The following is a 16,125-nucleotide window of genomic DNA, read 5'->3' as shown; positions in this document are numbered from 1 at the left end:
ATCATTAAAAACTTAAATCATCGTATTTGAAATATATTTCATCGTATTAGGTGCTTGACTGTAGTCATATGCGACACATACAAATGTCATAGAAATTTTTGTAATGCATTTTAACCTTTTGTTTTCATTTTAATAATATACACCTCGGAGCTAATGACTCATAAATAAACTCTTTTTAGCTGTGTGCAATAATTCAAGATTTGTATCGGGTCAGGTTAGGTTCATCTCCTATTTTTTAAACATACTGTCAACTGTAAGTACTCGAACATCTGCTGAATATCGAACAGTCGTGTATATTGACATACAAATTAAGAAAGTTCCAAAAAATGGAATTGATTAGTTTGGCTTCTTAGTGATTTATCTATTGGAATATCTAATAGATTCTATTTTTAGAGAGATTTTATTCTTACTATTCTACATCATACTCTATTTAAAATTCTAAAATTAAATTGTACGTATTAAAGATTTTTAAGACCTCGTGTCCTTTTCGTTATACCACTTAGGATAATGCTTAGGAAGCCTTAGATCGATCGTATGTAATGTACCACAAAATTCGAGTTGGATGTACGAGCTGTTAGGTAACCGACTATCGTCGCATAATCTTTGACAACTACTTACAAGGTTTATGACAGGGTATTTGTTATTGAAACATAAAAGATGTAAAAGATATGAAAGTCCATTGAATCATTAATAAGTCAGCTAAATTCTACCTCCCATAAATAGTTATTTCTGACATCATAGACTTAGCCTAGCGGTAAATTTTTACTTCTGGCAATTCGGAGAATCTCATATTTAGACTATGGGCTTTTATGCGCAAAAGTACAAGAATAAAGAAAGTAGAATACTCGTTGCAGTATTTAGTAGATGAAACAAATTCCTGTTAGATTTTATTCTTTTAGTTCTGTCTTTAAAAATATAAATTTGCATAAGTATCCATAGTCTACCACTATCTTTTTGTTCTAAGATATTGCTGGGACTCTGATCTAACCAAACTTGACTCGATCTAATCGTAAGATATCAATGATTTTGCATCTTTGCACATTTTTATGTTTTATTCCTATAAGATATTTACATGTATTTATAATAATTATAAACCGAATGACAGTCATAACATTAGAAAAATCTATTACAATCGAATTACAAGTTCCTATCTCCAACATGCTTTAAAGTAGTTTACAATAGAACAATATTATTTATACTTAGGGAAAAAATAATATATTTATGACCCAATGGCTTTGAGGTATTATATTAATGATAATGTATATAAATCTCATCGTTGATTATCTATCAAATATAAAATACTGATATTGGTAGGAAACGCTTAAATGTATTGCTTAGGCATTTTGAACGTATTTATTGACTTTGTTTTCTTAACTTTAAAACCTTCAAAAGAACTATCACATTTAAATGCCTAAGTTTTACAGGGTAATCATAATCACGTCACATTTATGATTGTATAATAAATAAGAATAGAAGAATTGACTTTGTTTTATATGCTATATTTAGTTCCTAGATTAAAGATATACTATCTCAGTAAATGATAATTAAATTGTAATTAATATGGAACGATACACATTTTGTAATTTTTACGTGTTGAATGTATTCAAAATGTTCTATGTATATATTTATATGATTTCGTAATCTTTTTTGTCTATATTGACAGTAGCAACTACATAATACAAGTATTAAATAAAACGAAAAAAAAAATTGAAATCATGACGTGCAACGTAAATAATTGTGCTAGCTATTAATATTTATTTCCGATTTTTGTTTAACCTTTATAGATATTTCCATTTAGAAGTTACAACTTTATATGATTATAAAAATAATTTTATTTTACATCTTATCGATAATATTATAAGGATCCATAATAAATTATTATAATATTTAAATATTCTGGCAATTTTTATTGAATGTTAACAAGCTTTTCATATAACTATTTACAAATTGATGCATACTTATAAATAGTTAGAAATCTTACAATTAATAGCGCAAAACATTTTTGATACATTTAGAATTAAATTGCAATAAAAAGTGTATTAAAATATGAAAAAAAATTCCATAATAATGTATTATTCAAGTATTGATTACTAATTAATTTTAATTGCTATTAGCTTGACCATTTGTTTAAAGAAAATTATTGAATATATTTAAATAGGAAAAGATGAAATCCGAAACAATTGCTATTAGAAATAAATATTAATCGTAAATGTGATAATGGATAATTTTATGGATAACAAAGGTAATAAAAACGCTTTGAAAGCACTGAACTATTTTTAATAAATAAATCTATTTATAGACAAGAAGAAGAGAGGTAATAATAAACGTGAATTATGTTTATTTTATTCTAAAATTATATCGTTTGAAAAATTATTGTTTACAAAGCAAAATATTCGGACATTAATAATAATTGGTCAACGAGATATTGACTCTTTCAATGCTGTTTCACAATTGATGGAATTGCAGGAATTATGGATCGTCGAATGTGGTATCAAGGTAATAACGTAAATCGAATATAATCGATAAAGTATTAGAAATTAAAGTTTGTTTTATTTAGGACGTACCACGGTTCAAAGAAAATTGTTTATTAAAGAAGCTTTATCTGTATTCCAACGAAATACGTTGCATACCAAATTTAGAAGCTTGTTCTCATTTAAACATTTTGTACTTATCAGGAAACAATATACATAAACTTGAGGTATAACTTCCTTTACTGTTTTTCAAATAAAAACTTTTATTTCTTATATCATGTATTTGTTAAAAAATTATTTTACAATACACGTTGCATTTATGTAGAATTTGGATACATTAACATGGTTACAAGAACTTAATTTAGCTAACAATAAATTGGAAAGAATAAATAAAATGTCTTGGAGAAAGTCTGAACTATGTAATTTAAATCTAGCAGGAAATCCTTTATGCTTTATAAGGGTATGTAAAATATTTGAATAAACTATATTTGTATGATAATATTCTTTTTCCATTACAAGGACATAAGATATCTATCACAGTTGAGAAAATTAAATTCATTAGTATTTGCGGATTCATTATATGGAGATTGCCCTTTGGTAACCTTTTGCAACTATCGTATATATGCTATTCATTATCTTCCACAAATTAAAAAATTAGATCATTACAAAATATGTGAAAAAGAAAGATGTTGGATTAATTATTTTTTCAAGTATTTACATTATTTTCTATCAGCATGATAAAATATTTTTGAATGGGATTGAAAAAATTACGTTTCATTTCTAGAAAGCAAATGACATATTATAATGTATTATTTCATAAACAATTAAACATACATTTGCGTTTATTGAAAGATAAATATGAGGAATATAGAAAAGAAATACTTTATTTTAAAAACCAACTATATGCAATTGAAATTGAAAAGGTATTTAATACTCTAGTATAATTAATTTTTATATATAGAATAATAATAATATTACTATTATTAATTATTTTTTATTTGTTATGTAGAATAATCAAAATTATTTTAAGATTGAAGCTTACGATGAAGCACAAAATATAATGCTACAAATGAAATTAAATAAAAAGCAACTCAAAGAAATGGAAGAAAAACTAATCTTGCAATCTAAAGTACAATACCTATTTTAAAATTCTTTCTTTTTTTAATTATTTATAGTAAATTACTTGTGGTAATTAATTGGTAATGTTATTTATATGCTAGATTTTGCAACAGCAATTGCTAATTAATATGAATTATTGTGGAAATATAAATTTTGTTGAATACAATATTGATTCAGAAAACACAGTTATTCAGTTATGTAAACAATTCCTGCAAGCATCATTGTGTTCAGTTATGAAAGAGTATGTAAAATATACTCCCAACTGTACTAGTAGAAATACTCATACAATAAAGCTTTTCTAATAACTCTTTTATTGCAGAGGCATAGGTATAATAGATTTAAGATTACATAAAGTAACAAAAGTAAACAATAAAGAAATTGATCTATTAAATACTTGCAAAAATAAAAATTTGCAATTGGATGAATGCAGCAGCATGATTTTAAAAATTTTAGCTTCGCCTGGAGTAACAGATATTCAAAAATGGCCCTTTAACTATTTTCAAACTGATTTACTCATTAAAGTATTTATATATTTCCTGTCTTAAAAAATAAGATCTTATTCCACTAAAAAATAAATTGGGAAGTAATAAATATTTCAATTAATAGGAAGAAATAATAGTAACTAATTGCTTGGCAGCAGCAGACTGTGATTGGTTAAATAAAGTTTTTTCAACAAAGAAAAATACGAATATCCTAAGTTTTTGTAATATTTGCGAAAAACAACGTGTTTGTGTACTTATACAAACGCCAATTTTCAACTCTATTGAAAAGTAATAACAACAATGCCAATTTTAATGTATTTCATATAAAAAGCATAATATTTTTATATAGAATAGATAATGTTCATGACTGCTTACATACAAAACATACAGATCATGAGAATAATTCAAATGAGATTTGTCAATTATTTAAGTTGACTAAGATGAACATAAAAAATCCTATGTTTGTAATAGAATATGAATATATATTACATGAATCAACAAAGGTAAACATTTGTATTATTTTAATTTAACCTTAATGAAATTTATATGGCATATATAGAATATTTACAAGGAAAAATTTACAAACTGTTTCACAGGAAGAAGAATATGAAAATGGCAGAATAGCATGCACCATAGATGATACAATGTTTATATGTTTATCCAATTCCAATATTAGACGATGTATTAGTAATTATGGAAAAGTAGAAATATATAATCTTGTAAAAATATCTGTTTGTAGACAAAATATAAATTCAGTTGACATAGATTTAGACTTGCCTAACTTAAGAGAATTTGATATTTCTTATAACCAACTGGATGAATTTCCAAATTCAAAATTTATAAAAAATGTGGAGATATTAAATATAAGCTTTAATAACATAAAATTATTACATGTTAAGGAAACCTTACTTTCACTAAAAGAACTGGATATATCATGGAACTTATTAATGTATTGTCTTCAATGTATTAGTATTTTTATAACTTATATACCTAACATGTGTAAGCTGAAGATACATGAAAATCATTTCAATGATATTACTGATCCTCAATTAGTAGAATACTTATTACATATATATTTATCAAAATTACAATTTGTTAATAATTGTAATTGTAAAAATCTTAATTTATCCCAAAATTATTTTCCATGTGCTTTTAATATGTGTAAACTAAATAATAAATGGCATAAAAAATTAGTTTATTTGAAATATAATATATTGAAAAATATGGAAGAGATAAAATTACTGGAGAAGAAAAATATAGAAAAAGCAAGATACATTCATATATCACAAAATCTTATTGCAGCATCAAACATCTTGAAAAGATTAAAGAATGTACAAGAGCTTTGTGCTACTTGTTGTTTGTTGCCCATATTTTCTTTTGCAAAACCTTTAAAGTATCTGATTAAATTGAATCTTGGAAGTAACTTTATTTCAACTTTGGACGATTTCACTCAAGAAAATTTTCCAATGTTAAAATATCTAGATTTGACTAATAATCTAATAACAAATTTGGAATCAATGGGATCATTCCATACATTACAAGAATTTTATTGTGGAAATAATGAAATAAGAAACATAGCACAAATAGACAATGTTAAAACTTGGCAAACATTACATGTTATAGATTTTTGTAATAATCCAATAAGTACAGATACATTATATAAAAAATTTATTATATTTCACTTGAGTAACATTGAAGTAAGTAAAACCTTTAGTTTTTTTGGATACATAAATACTTAAATATCTTGTGTATACTTATGCTTTCTATAATTTTGCTAATAGTATATTTCTGGAGAATATATAAGGAACTCTGATATTTCTGAAGCAAGATGTATATTTGGCAATAAATTTGATAAACATGTATTAAATAGAATATATGAAACAGATTACCTAACAAATATAACACAACTGAGTTTAATTGACTGTTCTTTGTCAAAAGTATGTTATTTATAGAAGTATAAAAAAAATTATATCTATATCTACAACATATTGAATTTTTATTAGGTGGATCTTTCTGCAGAAATCCTACCACAGTTAGAAAGTTTGGATCTAAGTAAAAATCAAATAACTTATTTATGTGGTCTCCATTCCTTTAAGTATTTGCATACATTATGTTTAAGTTACAATTGCCTGGAAGCATTTAATGGAAATGATTGTGACAAAAATAATTGTATATTTCCAAAACTATACACTTTATTTTTAGATCATAATTGCATTAAGACAGTAATAAATATTAGTAAAGAACAATTACCAGTGATTAAACATCTATTTTTAAATAATAATTACCTTCAAGGTACCAATGGTAACATTTTATATCATTAAACTAATTAATATATACTTTATATTTTAATAACATTACTTATTCTAAATTTATATTAAATATTCAGAAATAACTTATTGTTCTACTTTGGAATCTCTAACTTTGGATTATAATGCAATTGAATTATTAAATGTAGAAGATTTTATCGAAAATGATAATCTAGAGTTTCTATCTGTTGAGAATAATAAAATAAAATCCTTGAAATTTACAAAATCATTAAAAAAATTAAAAAAACTTTATGTTGCTCATAATTGTTTAACAGTAAGTATAAATAAATCATTATAAATGCTGAACTTAATAATGAGAAATATATTTCAGGATGAAGTTGAAATGCAATATTTATTATTATTGAAAAATTTAGAAGAAATAACATTTGAAGGGAATCCTCTATATAATGAAATAAATAAAAATAAAATAATTGCTCAAGATTTCGGAATTCAAGATGCAAAAATTGAGGAAATTTAATTTAAGAACATTGAAATTTAGAAAGTTTGCCATTTATATTTTCCATTCATTAAAAATATCAGTATTTCATACAATGACTTCATTAATTCAGAATAATTTTTGATAACCCTAAAGTACGCAAATATAACGTTTATATACATATGTATAATAATATTTTCTAAATAAATTTAATTATTATAATATACATATGTATAATAAAATAATTACATATTCTGACAACCAATGGTATTTATACTTACTAATTTCATGAATAAAATTTTACAAACGAACATAAATTTCTTTGCATCGTAATATACTTTTTACGTTTTTGTTTATTTTGGAACCGCAAATGTACATTATAATATACATAATTTGTGAAAAAAATCAGCTGGAATGTAAGTTGCAAGATAGCAAGTGTTTGTATCATGACTATAGAATCTAACCTTAGTTACGAATTATTCAAAACAAAAACAAATGGAGCTAGAGACAGTACTCCGAAAATGTGCAACAGTGAATAAATGTAAGTATCAATCGAAACTGATGTTTAAAACATTTCTTGCAACATATTCATTGCTACTGTTATACATAAAATATGCGAAATATTTTTGTAGTAGAAATAAAATCGGAAGAAAATGAACAAAAGGAAGATGAATACTTTCAAAAAATATACGAACAATGGAAGGGCGCCAAAGCTAAAGACAAAGATTTAACTTATAAAGTGATTCCCAAATTTTATTTTAAGGTATTTTATATGAATAATTTATAAGAATAAAAAATATAAAATACAAAAAAAATTTCTTTTATACATTTTATTGTATGTTTTAGCTACCTAAAGAAGACGAAATTTTGCCACAAAAATTACGGGAAGAAACGCGAGCATTATTTTTGCAAAGACGTTCCAGACAATTGCTAGATAACAACGAGCTTAAAGCATTGTGGGTGTTATTAGATAAACATCACAGTCCACCTTTATCAGGAGAAGAGCAGTTAATTAATTATGAAGATTTTAAGAAAGTTGGAAAATTAGCTGGGACAAAATGTAGTCCGTATTTTACTGCAGTTGTATTTGCAAAATTACAACAAGGTGATCCTCATGGTAGGATTAGTATAATGGCATTGTTTAACTATGTTATGAGGAAGGTTTGGTTACATCAAACAAGAATTGGTCTTTCTTTGTATGATGTTACTGGCCAAGGGTATCTTAGAGAATCAGTAAGTCTCATTAGTTACTTATTTCAATTAAATCAATATAAACTGCAATTGTAATTAATATTTAAACCCAATTCATATTATTTCTTTTTTATAGGATTTAGAGAACTATATTTTAGAATTAATTCCAACATTACCTCAGCTTGAAGGACTTGAAAAATCATTTCATTCATTTTATGTTTGTACAGCAGTGAGGAAATTTTTATTTTTTCTCGATCCTCTTAGAACTGGTAGAGTCAGAATACAGGATATTCTAGCATGTAGTTTTCTCGATGATCTCTTAGAATTAAGAGATGAAGATTTACCTAAAGACTTGCAAGAAGCAAATTGGTTTTCAGCTCCATCAGCTCTTAAAGTTTATGGACAATATTTAAATCTTGATAGAGATCATAATGGGATGCTCAACAAAGAAGAACTTGCAGGGTAATTTAAATGAAATGATAATAAGAAGTTATGTTTTATGATCATGATAACTTCACCAAATTCTTTTCCACAGGTATGGTACAGGAACATTAACTGGAGTATTTTTAGAAAGAGTATTTCAAGAATGCTTAACATATGAAGGAGAAATGGATTATAAAACATACCTAGACTTTGTTTTAGCGTTAGAAAATCGGCATGAGCCTCAAAGCTTACATTATCTGTTTAGAATTCTTGATATTAATAATCGTGGTTATTTGGATACTTTCTGCCTTAATTATTTTTTCCGCGTTTGTATATTTATACTTCACATAGAATTTTGTGTTTTCTAATACATATTTTTAACAATTAAATATGTTTTCTAGGCTATACAAGAACAAATGACAATGCATGGTCAAGAACCAGTAAGTTTTGAGGATGTTAAAGATGAAATATTCGATATGGTAAAACCAGCAGATCCATGTAAAATTACATTACAAGATTTATTGTCCTGGTAAGTAACTCCTCAGCCAGGGCTTATGATCAGGGCTTTAAGGCAAAACAAAATATTTATAATCTATTCTATAATTCATACTTTTTAGTGGACAGGGCGATACAATGGTCAGTATTTTGATAGAATTCCATGGTTTTTGGGCATATGAAAATCGTGAAGCCATGGCAGCTGATACCGGAGATGAATCATCTCATGTTTAAAAGATAAAGCTTCATAAAATAGAACACATTCCTATCTTCACAGATTAAATATATCTACAATCATGAATAATATTTCAGAGAAGAAGAAACTAGTTATTTTCCTAACTCTATATTACAATATAAACTTTAAAAATATATATAAAAGTATTTAAATACGTTAAACCGAGTATTATCTATAACAATTTTAATAAAAATATTTTGTTACAAAGTGCTATTTGCTTTATTCATTTAGTATTAATTTCTAATATTCAACAAAGATGAATTTTATATTATAAGATTATTTTTTAAATTTAAAAAGATGTTTGTGATGACAAACGTTCTTTTATTCCATCGACCAATGGGAACGTTTCATTTCAAATTGCCTTATGCTAACGTACGTTTTAGGCGCAAGTAATGACGTTTACAGGTTTGTAGTTGCTCCAATCCACAGCCATAATAAAAGAGTGCTCCAATCCTGCGAAGATCTTCGGTTGGTCAGGTCGGTCCTATGACGCTTCTTGCCACATTTGAACTGTGCAGAAGTTTTTCCATATATTGTGTTAGTTCAGTTGCGTGAAAATATTGCTATCGAAACGATAAACATTTAACGTGAATTTTCATTGTTTATCATACAATTAATATCATTAAAAAAACGATAGAAGGTAAGGCCTGTCAGTTTTAAGCATTCGCATGCGCTTCATTACTATGGCGGTTATGTTTAAATTCAACGGTTGAAGTACGGTCATATAAACGATTTGGATACTCCCTAGGGGAAAGTGTCCGCGGATTAAAGCCAAAAATCAATATGGTGACAACATTGGGAGTCATCTTGCGCATGTGTGATACAAATATGCATAACATATGTAGGATGTAACTAGGGAACTACTAGAAAATGCTCCTGATGTTGTCATCATATTGATCTTTTTTGGTTTCACTCGGCGGACGTCCTCATCGTGCTCTCATCTATGCTTTCAATATAGGAGTGTCCAAACCTGTTTGTATGATCGTGATTGGAAGTGATTCCCGTACGTACGGAATAAAGGGTGTATTCTCTTTCTTTTGATAATTTGTCGGCATTAAATATGTATTATATTTATTTATAAATATAATTTTAATTACAGAGCATTACGACTAAGCACAGCAATTAATATAATGGACATAGACCCTTTCACTCAGGTATCGCACTTTCATTTGATTGTAATGCGTAATTGTAGCAGTAGGAGGTGTTTGTGGAATTTGAAAAAAATACTTCTGTTTGATAATTTAAATACTATTTTCGTTAATTAAAATTTGTATCAATATTATTTGTATATCAATATAATCTTTTTCTAATATTTTATTTATGTATGTATATTTGTCAATTTTTTATTTATATTGCTATTTGTTAATTTTTGTTTCTTTTTTTAAATAACTTTACAAACATTTTTGAATACGTCTTATGATTCTAATAAAAGTTCTAATATTAATATTAAGAAGTAAATGAATAACACTGATTTATCTTCGTCAATATTTTGTAGTAAAGGTAAATTGATTTCATTATACAGCGTATGTTGGAGCGGGCTAGGTCAAGGAGAGAAAAATTAGATACTCAACTATCAAACGCTGGACATGATGTAAAGAAAAGACGGAGTCCTTTGAAAGATACAAATGCTATTTTAGTTCAGGCTACAGGTACCAATATCTGATATATTATTTTTTTTTATATATAATAATAGATAATATTTATTTATATTTACAATAAAATAAAATGCTGATAAATAGTTCTTTTATAACATTTTTTAATATCAAAAATTTTAAGTTACTAAAAGTAAGACTCCAACCAAGTCTCCTGCCAAAATATCAACAGAGAACACATCTCCAGCAAAGTCTTCACGAAAATCTATATCTAAAACTGAAAGTAATCAGCATATAAATAAAGAGAATAGAAACATTGGACTTTGCAATGTGAAATCGAAGTTACAAAGACTTGGTAAACTATATTCTGGTAAGTCACATTGTATACACCCACACAGAACTTGGTTTAAACTGGTTTCTAACACTACTTTATTTTGATATTCACCTACATATGTATACTTATCTCACTCCATATGGTTTGTGTATGAATGATAAACACAATTATTCTGTTAAAGAGTTGTTCTAATTTTATTTTATATTTAATTAATTTTATTCCATCAGTATACTGTTATTATAAATAATTATATATAGCTTATTGACTTATTATTGTATTTTTGTGCAATTTATAAAATATCATATCATATAATATATTCTCTCTTTTCTGACAGATGACAGTAGTGGAGAACTAAGTTCTCCCATTCATAGAACAGAAGAAAAATTTAATGCAGAGGAAGAAGAAGAAATTGTTGAACAGAAACCATCCAAACGAGGAGCCAGACTTGATAGATTAGCAGCTCTTGCTTCAACAATTAATAACTGGGAAGATGATCTTTCACATCCAACTTTGGTAAATAAATTATCCATATTAATTTATATATTTTAGACAACTAATAGTTTAATGTGAATCATTTATAGGCCAAACCAGTAAATAATAAAGTAGAAAGAATACAAGCAAAACTGAATGAGCAAGTAAGATCTATATCAGAACCACAACCAAGCACAAGTGGGTATAGCAAGGCAAATAGAAATAGTAAAGGTAGTAATTATAAGAAAGAAGAATCTTATTGTACAAAACAATTGAAGTGGGATAAAACTATATTGGACACATTAGTAAGTAATTTCTGTTAATAATAAGCAAATTTTACTATCTAATATATAGTTCGCTTCTTGTATATGCCTAAAGCTTTTTGAAAGTTTTCTGTGAATCAACGTGTACACTCTAAAAAAGTGGTATTTATAGCTTATACCTTTTTTACTTTTTCTTATATATAACAATTGTATTGGGGATAAAGGTGGAAATCTATTGCAAGTAGTTGAATCTGTTAGATTAAAATACTATTTACAGGAGGCTCAAGGCTTTAGTCGTACACAAAGCGATACTCGCCTTGTATATGACTATAAGTCTTGTTCTCAGGGAAAAGATGCGGGTCCTTCGAGTTCGTCACCTAAACGACTTCAACAAAATCAAGAAGCCGTTACAACAAATTGTGGAGAAAAATATTATAAAAAAGAAATTTCATCAAAACATACTGATAACAAGAATTCTAATACTCCAGAGAAAACATCAAGAAATGCAACACCAAATACAAATGGTAATCGAGTAACGCCCAGATTTGGTTATAGTAACTCTCCTAAGAGTCCTGCTCAATCTAGTCCAGGTTCAGTATTGAGCAAAGCTTCGTTATTTGAATCTAAAAATACAGAAACTAAGATGAGAGATCCTACCCAAATGACTCTTTCTGAGAGGATGGCAATTTTTGAGAAAAATAAAGGAGAAGCACCATTATTACCCAAGGCACCTCTTGCTATGTCTATACCACCAAAAAAGTTACAAGAAAAAAATAAGAGTAATTCATCGACAGTGCATCCAAACAATAATGGAGGTAGATATTAAAGAGTAATTATACAAAAATATAGATTATCGTAATTCAGCAATAATAAATTAATTTTGCCACATATGTGATGACTTTGTTACAGCAAAGGGACCTAAAGCTGATATTCCCAATAATACCGTTAATGTTCAGCGAGAAAGATTTGAACAAGGCTTAAATACGCAAGAGCTAGAAAATAATATTTTACATAACACTTATCTGGAACGACAGCGTGAATTAGATATGCTACGTTCCCGTTTTAACAGAAACAAAGAAATGGCACAAGCAGTTACTGGTTCATACATAAGAACAAGTGAAAGTAGTGAGGGAAAATCAAATTCACCTAAAAATTCTCCTGTTTGTCCAGTAAAACCAACACCTGCACCTGTAAGTAGATATTTAAGTTTTACATTGTTTCTAAATGTATTTCTAGCGAAAAGCAATGAATATGTTTGGCACTATTTTTGCAGGATTATGGTGTACCACCTCCTCCACCACCTCCTCCACAATCGCATCTTTCTAATGAGAAGTCAATTTTAAATAAAAATAATAATTCACAGAGTAAAAGACAAGGTATAAATTATTTATATAAATATTGTATATTTTTGATATCTTTTATTCGTAGTTTATTTTAATTTCTCCTATTTCAAAGTTATAGGAACTCCATCAAAAGCAACACAACAAGAAAAAGTAATGTCTGATATTAAACGCATTCGAGTTGCTCCACCTAAACCTGGACGTCTTTATCCTAATCTTTCTGAGATTGAAAGTGCTACAGAAACAGGAACGGATGTAGAATATACTGTTAACAATACAGAAGCAGAGACTGCTACTTTAGATGAGAAAAGTGGTACAGAAACGAGTACAGAGGCTGAATACTATGTGGAGGTAGGTACTATTTAGATTTATAGATGCTATTTAAAATATGAATATAGTAATAGGAAATTTTATGTGATTTGTATAATTGTTATACATTTAATATAGGATAATGAAAGTGAGATTGAAAGTGAAGAAGAAAGTGGAGATATGAATACTAGTCTTGGTAGAAGTATTTTACGTGCTGTAAGTGAGCAATCCTTCTTAAAGAAAAAGGTATATATAAATATTTTAAATTAATACTTGTAATACATGGTAAAGTTGTATATATTTATTATTGTAATATTTTAATGACACAATTACAGAGATCAATTGACCCAAATCCAGATAGTACAACTTCTGATATTTCAGTGTTGAATGAAATGGATGAGTATTTAGATGAATGCCTTCCACTACAGGAAGGGTATGATAGCAGCTCTTATACAGAGGAGGGACCAACTCCTCCTAAAGTAAATAAAGGTGGTAAAAGTCCATTAATGACTTCAACAGGTTTCAAGTATAAAGAAGGGTAAGATAGAAAGACGATAACTAAATATTGGTGTTTTTACGTTTCTAACAATTGAAATTATTTGTCATTTTTTAAGATCGCCATATCTTTCACCTACAATAAGAGTTCCTCCAGCATCTCCTGAAAAGACAGAGTCTTACATTGTTGATGGTGACGATTGTGAGCCGTTACTACGCAGTGTCAGTTTTTATAGACGGCAACAATCTCAAGTAAGCTAAATGTATATAAGCAGTAATTCTTAACTTTGGAATTAAATTTTTCAAATCTTCAAACTTGAAATGTAATATTAATTATTAAAATAATATTAGACGCCAAAGACACCAGTACGTATAATATCGAGGATACAAGAATCAACTAATACTATTCCCGATGAAACACAATTTGATCCTAAAAACGAAGCAATTTTAGTGGAAGAAAAAGTGAAACGATTACTAGATGAAGTATGCAAACAGCAGACAATTATTAGTCAAGCTAGTCAGGCACTGAATTTATGTACTTCTACTGTGGAGTTCAATGGTTCCATGGAACAGGTTGAAGGAGAGAGATTGTTACTTGTTGCCAGTACAGTTCTACCCATTTTTGTACAAATATTTTCATTAATTTTATATTAACTAAGTAAGTAACATAAAATATATGTTTACTATTGCAGCTCATAGAAGACAAGCTGCTCTAAATGAAGTTCAACGGTTGAAGGTAGAAGGTACTTTAAAACCTGTTACTTCTACACCCGAAATACAAGAAAGTGGTTCTGTAACAGTTTCTGCTATTACTTTGCCTCTCAAACGAGATTATTTTCGTAATATGGGTACAAGTAAGTAGAATGTTCAAAGATAAAATTAAAAGCCATATTTAGATTCCACCAGAAAAATCTATTTTCTTTAATTTTTGATTCTAGGTACGTGTTATCACTTTGTTTGTTTGATGCGGTATTTAGAAGAAGTAGTTGTTACGCCTGTAGTTGTAGCAGAACCTGGTGATTCGTGTCTCCGATTTCCATCAACATTGAAACTAAATGATTTATATAATGACTTTAAAATTACTATTGAAATATACTCATTACAGACACAACCAGAGATCTTACCACATGAAATCAAGTATCATATTAATAGTGGTAATGGATGTAGCAATAGTAGCAGTAATTGTAATAAAAAGGTAAGTACATGCTTTTGTGTATGTATAAAAGTTTATCAAGAATATTTATATTTGATTAAGAATTTAAATATCTTGCAGTTGGCAAATAGAACCCCAAAGAAATTTTTGAAACAAGAAAGTCGATTAGTAATGCCCAGTTTGCAAAGTCCAGCTGGGCCATCTGCTGTTAGATCTCCAGCTTTTCAACTATCTGGTTACGTCATTTTTAGTTTGAAAGAAATACATCGACAACAATTCACATTGAATAAAGTAAGTACAATTAATAATTATTTATTTTGTAGGAATTATTTGATGCAAATCTCATTAATTGACGCTTTATAGGTACCGCCACAATCTCCATTAGAAGGCCGATTGCAGATGTATGTTTCATGTGAACTTTCGGTAGCAGTTGAACATAGAGGATTTCTTACAATGTTTGAAGATGTATCTGGATTCGGTGCTTGGCATCGTAGATGGTGTTTGCTCAAAGGTCCTACTTTATCATATTGGAAATATCCTGATGATGAGCGGAAAAAGCCTCCCATTGGGAGCTTAGATTTACAAAGTAATTCTTCATTGTTTTAATTCATTATGGTATATTATATGATTTAAATATATATATTCCATTGTTTTATATAGATGTTAGTACAACAAATGTAGGATTAGTTTCTCGAGATATTTGTGCTCGTCCTAATACCTGTTTGCTTGAAACAACAAGAGCTACAGAACCTGAAGATGTTGATAGTTTAGTTATGGTTAGAAATGGTCCGACAACAACAATTAGGTAAATGTTTTACAGTTATTTTATTTGATTAATAATAAAATTAATTAATCTTTACTTGTTCTTAGGCATCTCTTATCAGCCGATACAAAAGAAGATAGATTAGAATGGTGCTCAAAACTTAATAAAATACTAAATCTGATACATGCTTGGGGTGGACCATTGACATTATCGCAATAATTTATAAGTGAAAATATTAAAAAATCGT

The 16,125-nt window shown here is 27.8% G+C and overlaps 6 protein-coding genes across 10 annotated transcripts in view; 5 read left to right on the top strand and 1 right to left on the bottom strand.

Annotated features, from left to right (window-relative positions):
- The window catches only part of Pus1 (Pseudouridine synthase 1), a 188,986-nt gene that overhangs the window by 79,703 nt on the left and 93,158 nt on the right, over positions 1-16,125 (bottom strand). The gene's annotated exons all lie outside the window — the stretch shown is intronic.
- Positions 1,756-7,355, top strand: LOC139988270 (uncharacterized). Its single transcript, XM_072005493.1, has 5 exons — positions 1,756-2,242; positions 2,300-2,496; positions 2,558-2,698; positions 2,797-2,931; positions 3,256-7,355. The coding sequence occupies exons 1-5, from the start codon at positions 2,218-2,220 to the stop codon at positions 3,274-3,276; spliced, it is 519 nt and encodes a 172-aa protein (XP_071861594.1). The 5' UTR covers positions 1,756-2,217; the 3' UTR covers positions 3,277-7,355.
- LOC141445722 (uncharacterized) lies at positions 3,719-7,355 on the top strand. The gene is made up of 3 exons (XM_072005501.2): positions 3,719-3,831; positions 3,910-4,111; positions 4,197-7,355. The coding sequence occupies exons 1-3, from the start codon at positions 3,719-3,721 to the stop codon at positions 4,362-4,364; spliced, it is 483 nt and encodes a 160-aa protein (XP_071861602.1). The 3' UTR covers positions 4,365-7,355.
- Positions 4,513-7,355, top strand: LOC141445721 (uncharacterized). Its single transcript, XM_072005479.2, has 2 exons — positions 4,513-4,575; positions 4,669-7,355. Exons 1-2 carry the CDS (start codon positions 4,513-4,515, stop codon positions 5,809-5,811), a joined length of 1,206 nt encoding a protein of 401 aa, XP_071861580.1. The 3' UTR covers positions 5,812-7,355.
- On the top strand, positions 7,220-9,229 carry LOC139988227 (serine/threonine-protein phosphatase 2A regulatory subunit B'' subunit gamma-like). Its single transcript, XM_072005387.1, has 7 exons — positions 7,220-7,355; positions 7,447-7,577; positions 7,661-8,047; positions 8,142-8,467; positions 8,541-8,754; positions 8,830-8,957; positions 9,046-9,229. Exons 1-7 carry the CDS (start codon positions 7,310-7,312, stop codon positions 9,155-9,157), a joined length of 1,344 nt encoding a protein of 447 aa, XP_071861488.1. The 5' UTR covers positions 7,220-7,309; the 3' UTR covers positions 9,158-9,229.
- On the top strand, positions 9,543-16,104 carry LOC139988005 (anillin). Of its 5 annotated transcripts, none has more exons than XM_072004930.1 (20): positions 9,543-9,635; positions 10,258-10,312; positions 10,681-10,807; positions 10,935-11,120; positions 11,419-11,597; positions 11,666-11,860; positions 12,096-12,633; positions 12,728-13,008; positions 13,092-13,194; positions 13,274-13,509; positions 13,606-13,713; positions 13,803-14,005; positions 14,082-14,214; positions 14,314-14,566; positions 14,655-14,816; positions 14,901-15,157; positions 15,236-15,406; positions 15,479-15,701; positions 15,776-15,920; positions 15,986-16,104. In XM_072004930.1, exons 2-20 carry the CDS (start codon positions 10,289-10,291, stop codon positions 16,095-16,097), a joined length of 3,636 nt encoding a protein of 1,211 aa, XP_071861031.1. In that variant the 5' UTR covers positions 9,543-9,635; positions 10,258-10,288; the 3' UTR covers positions 16,098-16,104. The 5 variants fall into 5 exon arrangements, with proteins under 5 accessions (XP_071861031.1, XP_071861025.1, XP_071861041.1 ...); XM_072004924.1 differs by lacking the exon at positions 9,543-9,635 and adding an exon at positions 9,642-9,798; XM_072004940.1 differs by lacking the exon at positions 9,543-9,635 and adding an exon at positions 10,006-10,161 and having other exon boundaries at positions 12,165-12,633.

The sequence above is a fragment of the Bombus fervidus genome, chromosome 1 (genome assembly GCF_041682495.2).
Source record: "Bombus fervidus isolate BK054 chromosome 1, iyBomFerv1, whole genome shotgun sequence".
NCBI lineage: Eukaryota > Metazoa > Arthropoda > Insecta > Hymenoptera > Apidae > Bombus > Bombus fervidus.
Note: the sequence above shows the minus strand (reverse complement) of the source record. Positions and strands in the feature narration are given on the sequence as shown.

Coding starts and splice junctions, on each gene's coding strand:
- LOC139988227 (XM_072005387.1), top strand. CDS start 7,310: ATGGAGCTAGAGACAGTACTCCGAAAATGTGCAACAGTGAATAAAT. Junction 8,048..8,141: donor AAGGGTATCTTAGAGAATCA/GTAAGTCTCATT, acceptor TCTTTTTTATAG/GATTTAGAGAACTATATTTT. Junction 8,958..9,045: donor TTACAAGATTTATTGTCCTG/GTAAGTAACTCC, acceptor CATACTTTTTAG/TGGACAGGGCGATACAATGG.
- LOC141445721 (XM_072005479.2), top strand. CDS start 4,513: ATGAACATAAAAAATCCTATGTTTGTAATAGAATATGAATATATATTA. Junction 4,576..4,668: donor TATTACATGAATCAACAAAG/GTAAACATTTGT, acceptor ACTGTTTCACAG/GAAGAAGAATATGAAAATGG.
- LOC139988005 (XM_072004930.1), top strand. CDS start 10,289: ATGGACATAGACCCTTTCACTCAG. Junction 11,598..11,665: donor ATCTTTCACATCCAACTTTG/GTAAATAAATTA, acceptor AATCATTTATAG/GCCAAACCAGTAAATAATAA. Junction 15,921..15,985: donor GGTCCGACAACAACAATTAG/GTAAATGTTTTA, acceptor ACTTGTTCTTAG/GCATCTCTTATCAGCCGATA.
- LOC141445722 (XM_072005501.2), top strand. CDS start 3,719: ATGAATTATTGTGGAAATATAAATTTTGTTGAATACAATATTGATTCA. Junction 3,832..3,909: donor TTGTGTTCAGTTATGAAAGA/GTATGTAAAATA, acceptor CTTTTATTGCAG/AGGCATAGGTATAATAGATT. Junction 4,112..4,196: donor AAACTGATTTACTCATTAAA/GTATTTATATAT, acceptor TTCAATTAATAG/GAAGAAATAATAGTAACTAA.
- LOC139988270 (XM_072005493.1), top strand. CDS start 2,218: ATGGATAATTTTATGGATAACAAAG. Junction 2,497..2,557: donor TCGTCGAATGTGGTATCAAG/GTAATAACGTAA, acceptor TGTTTTATTTAG/GACGTACCACGGTTCAAAGA. Junction 2,932..3,255: donor ATCCTTTATGCTTTATAAGG/GTATGTAAAATA, acceptor TTTCATTTCTAG/AAAGCAAATGACATATTATA.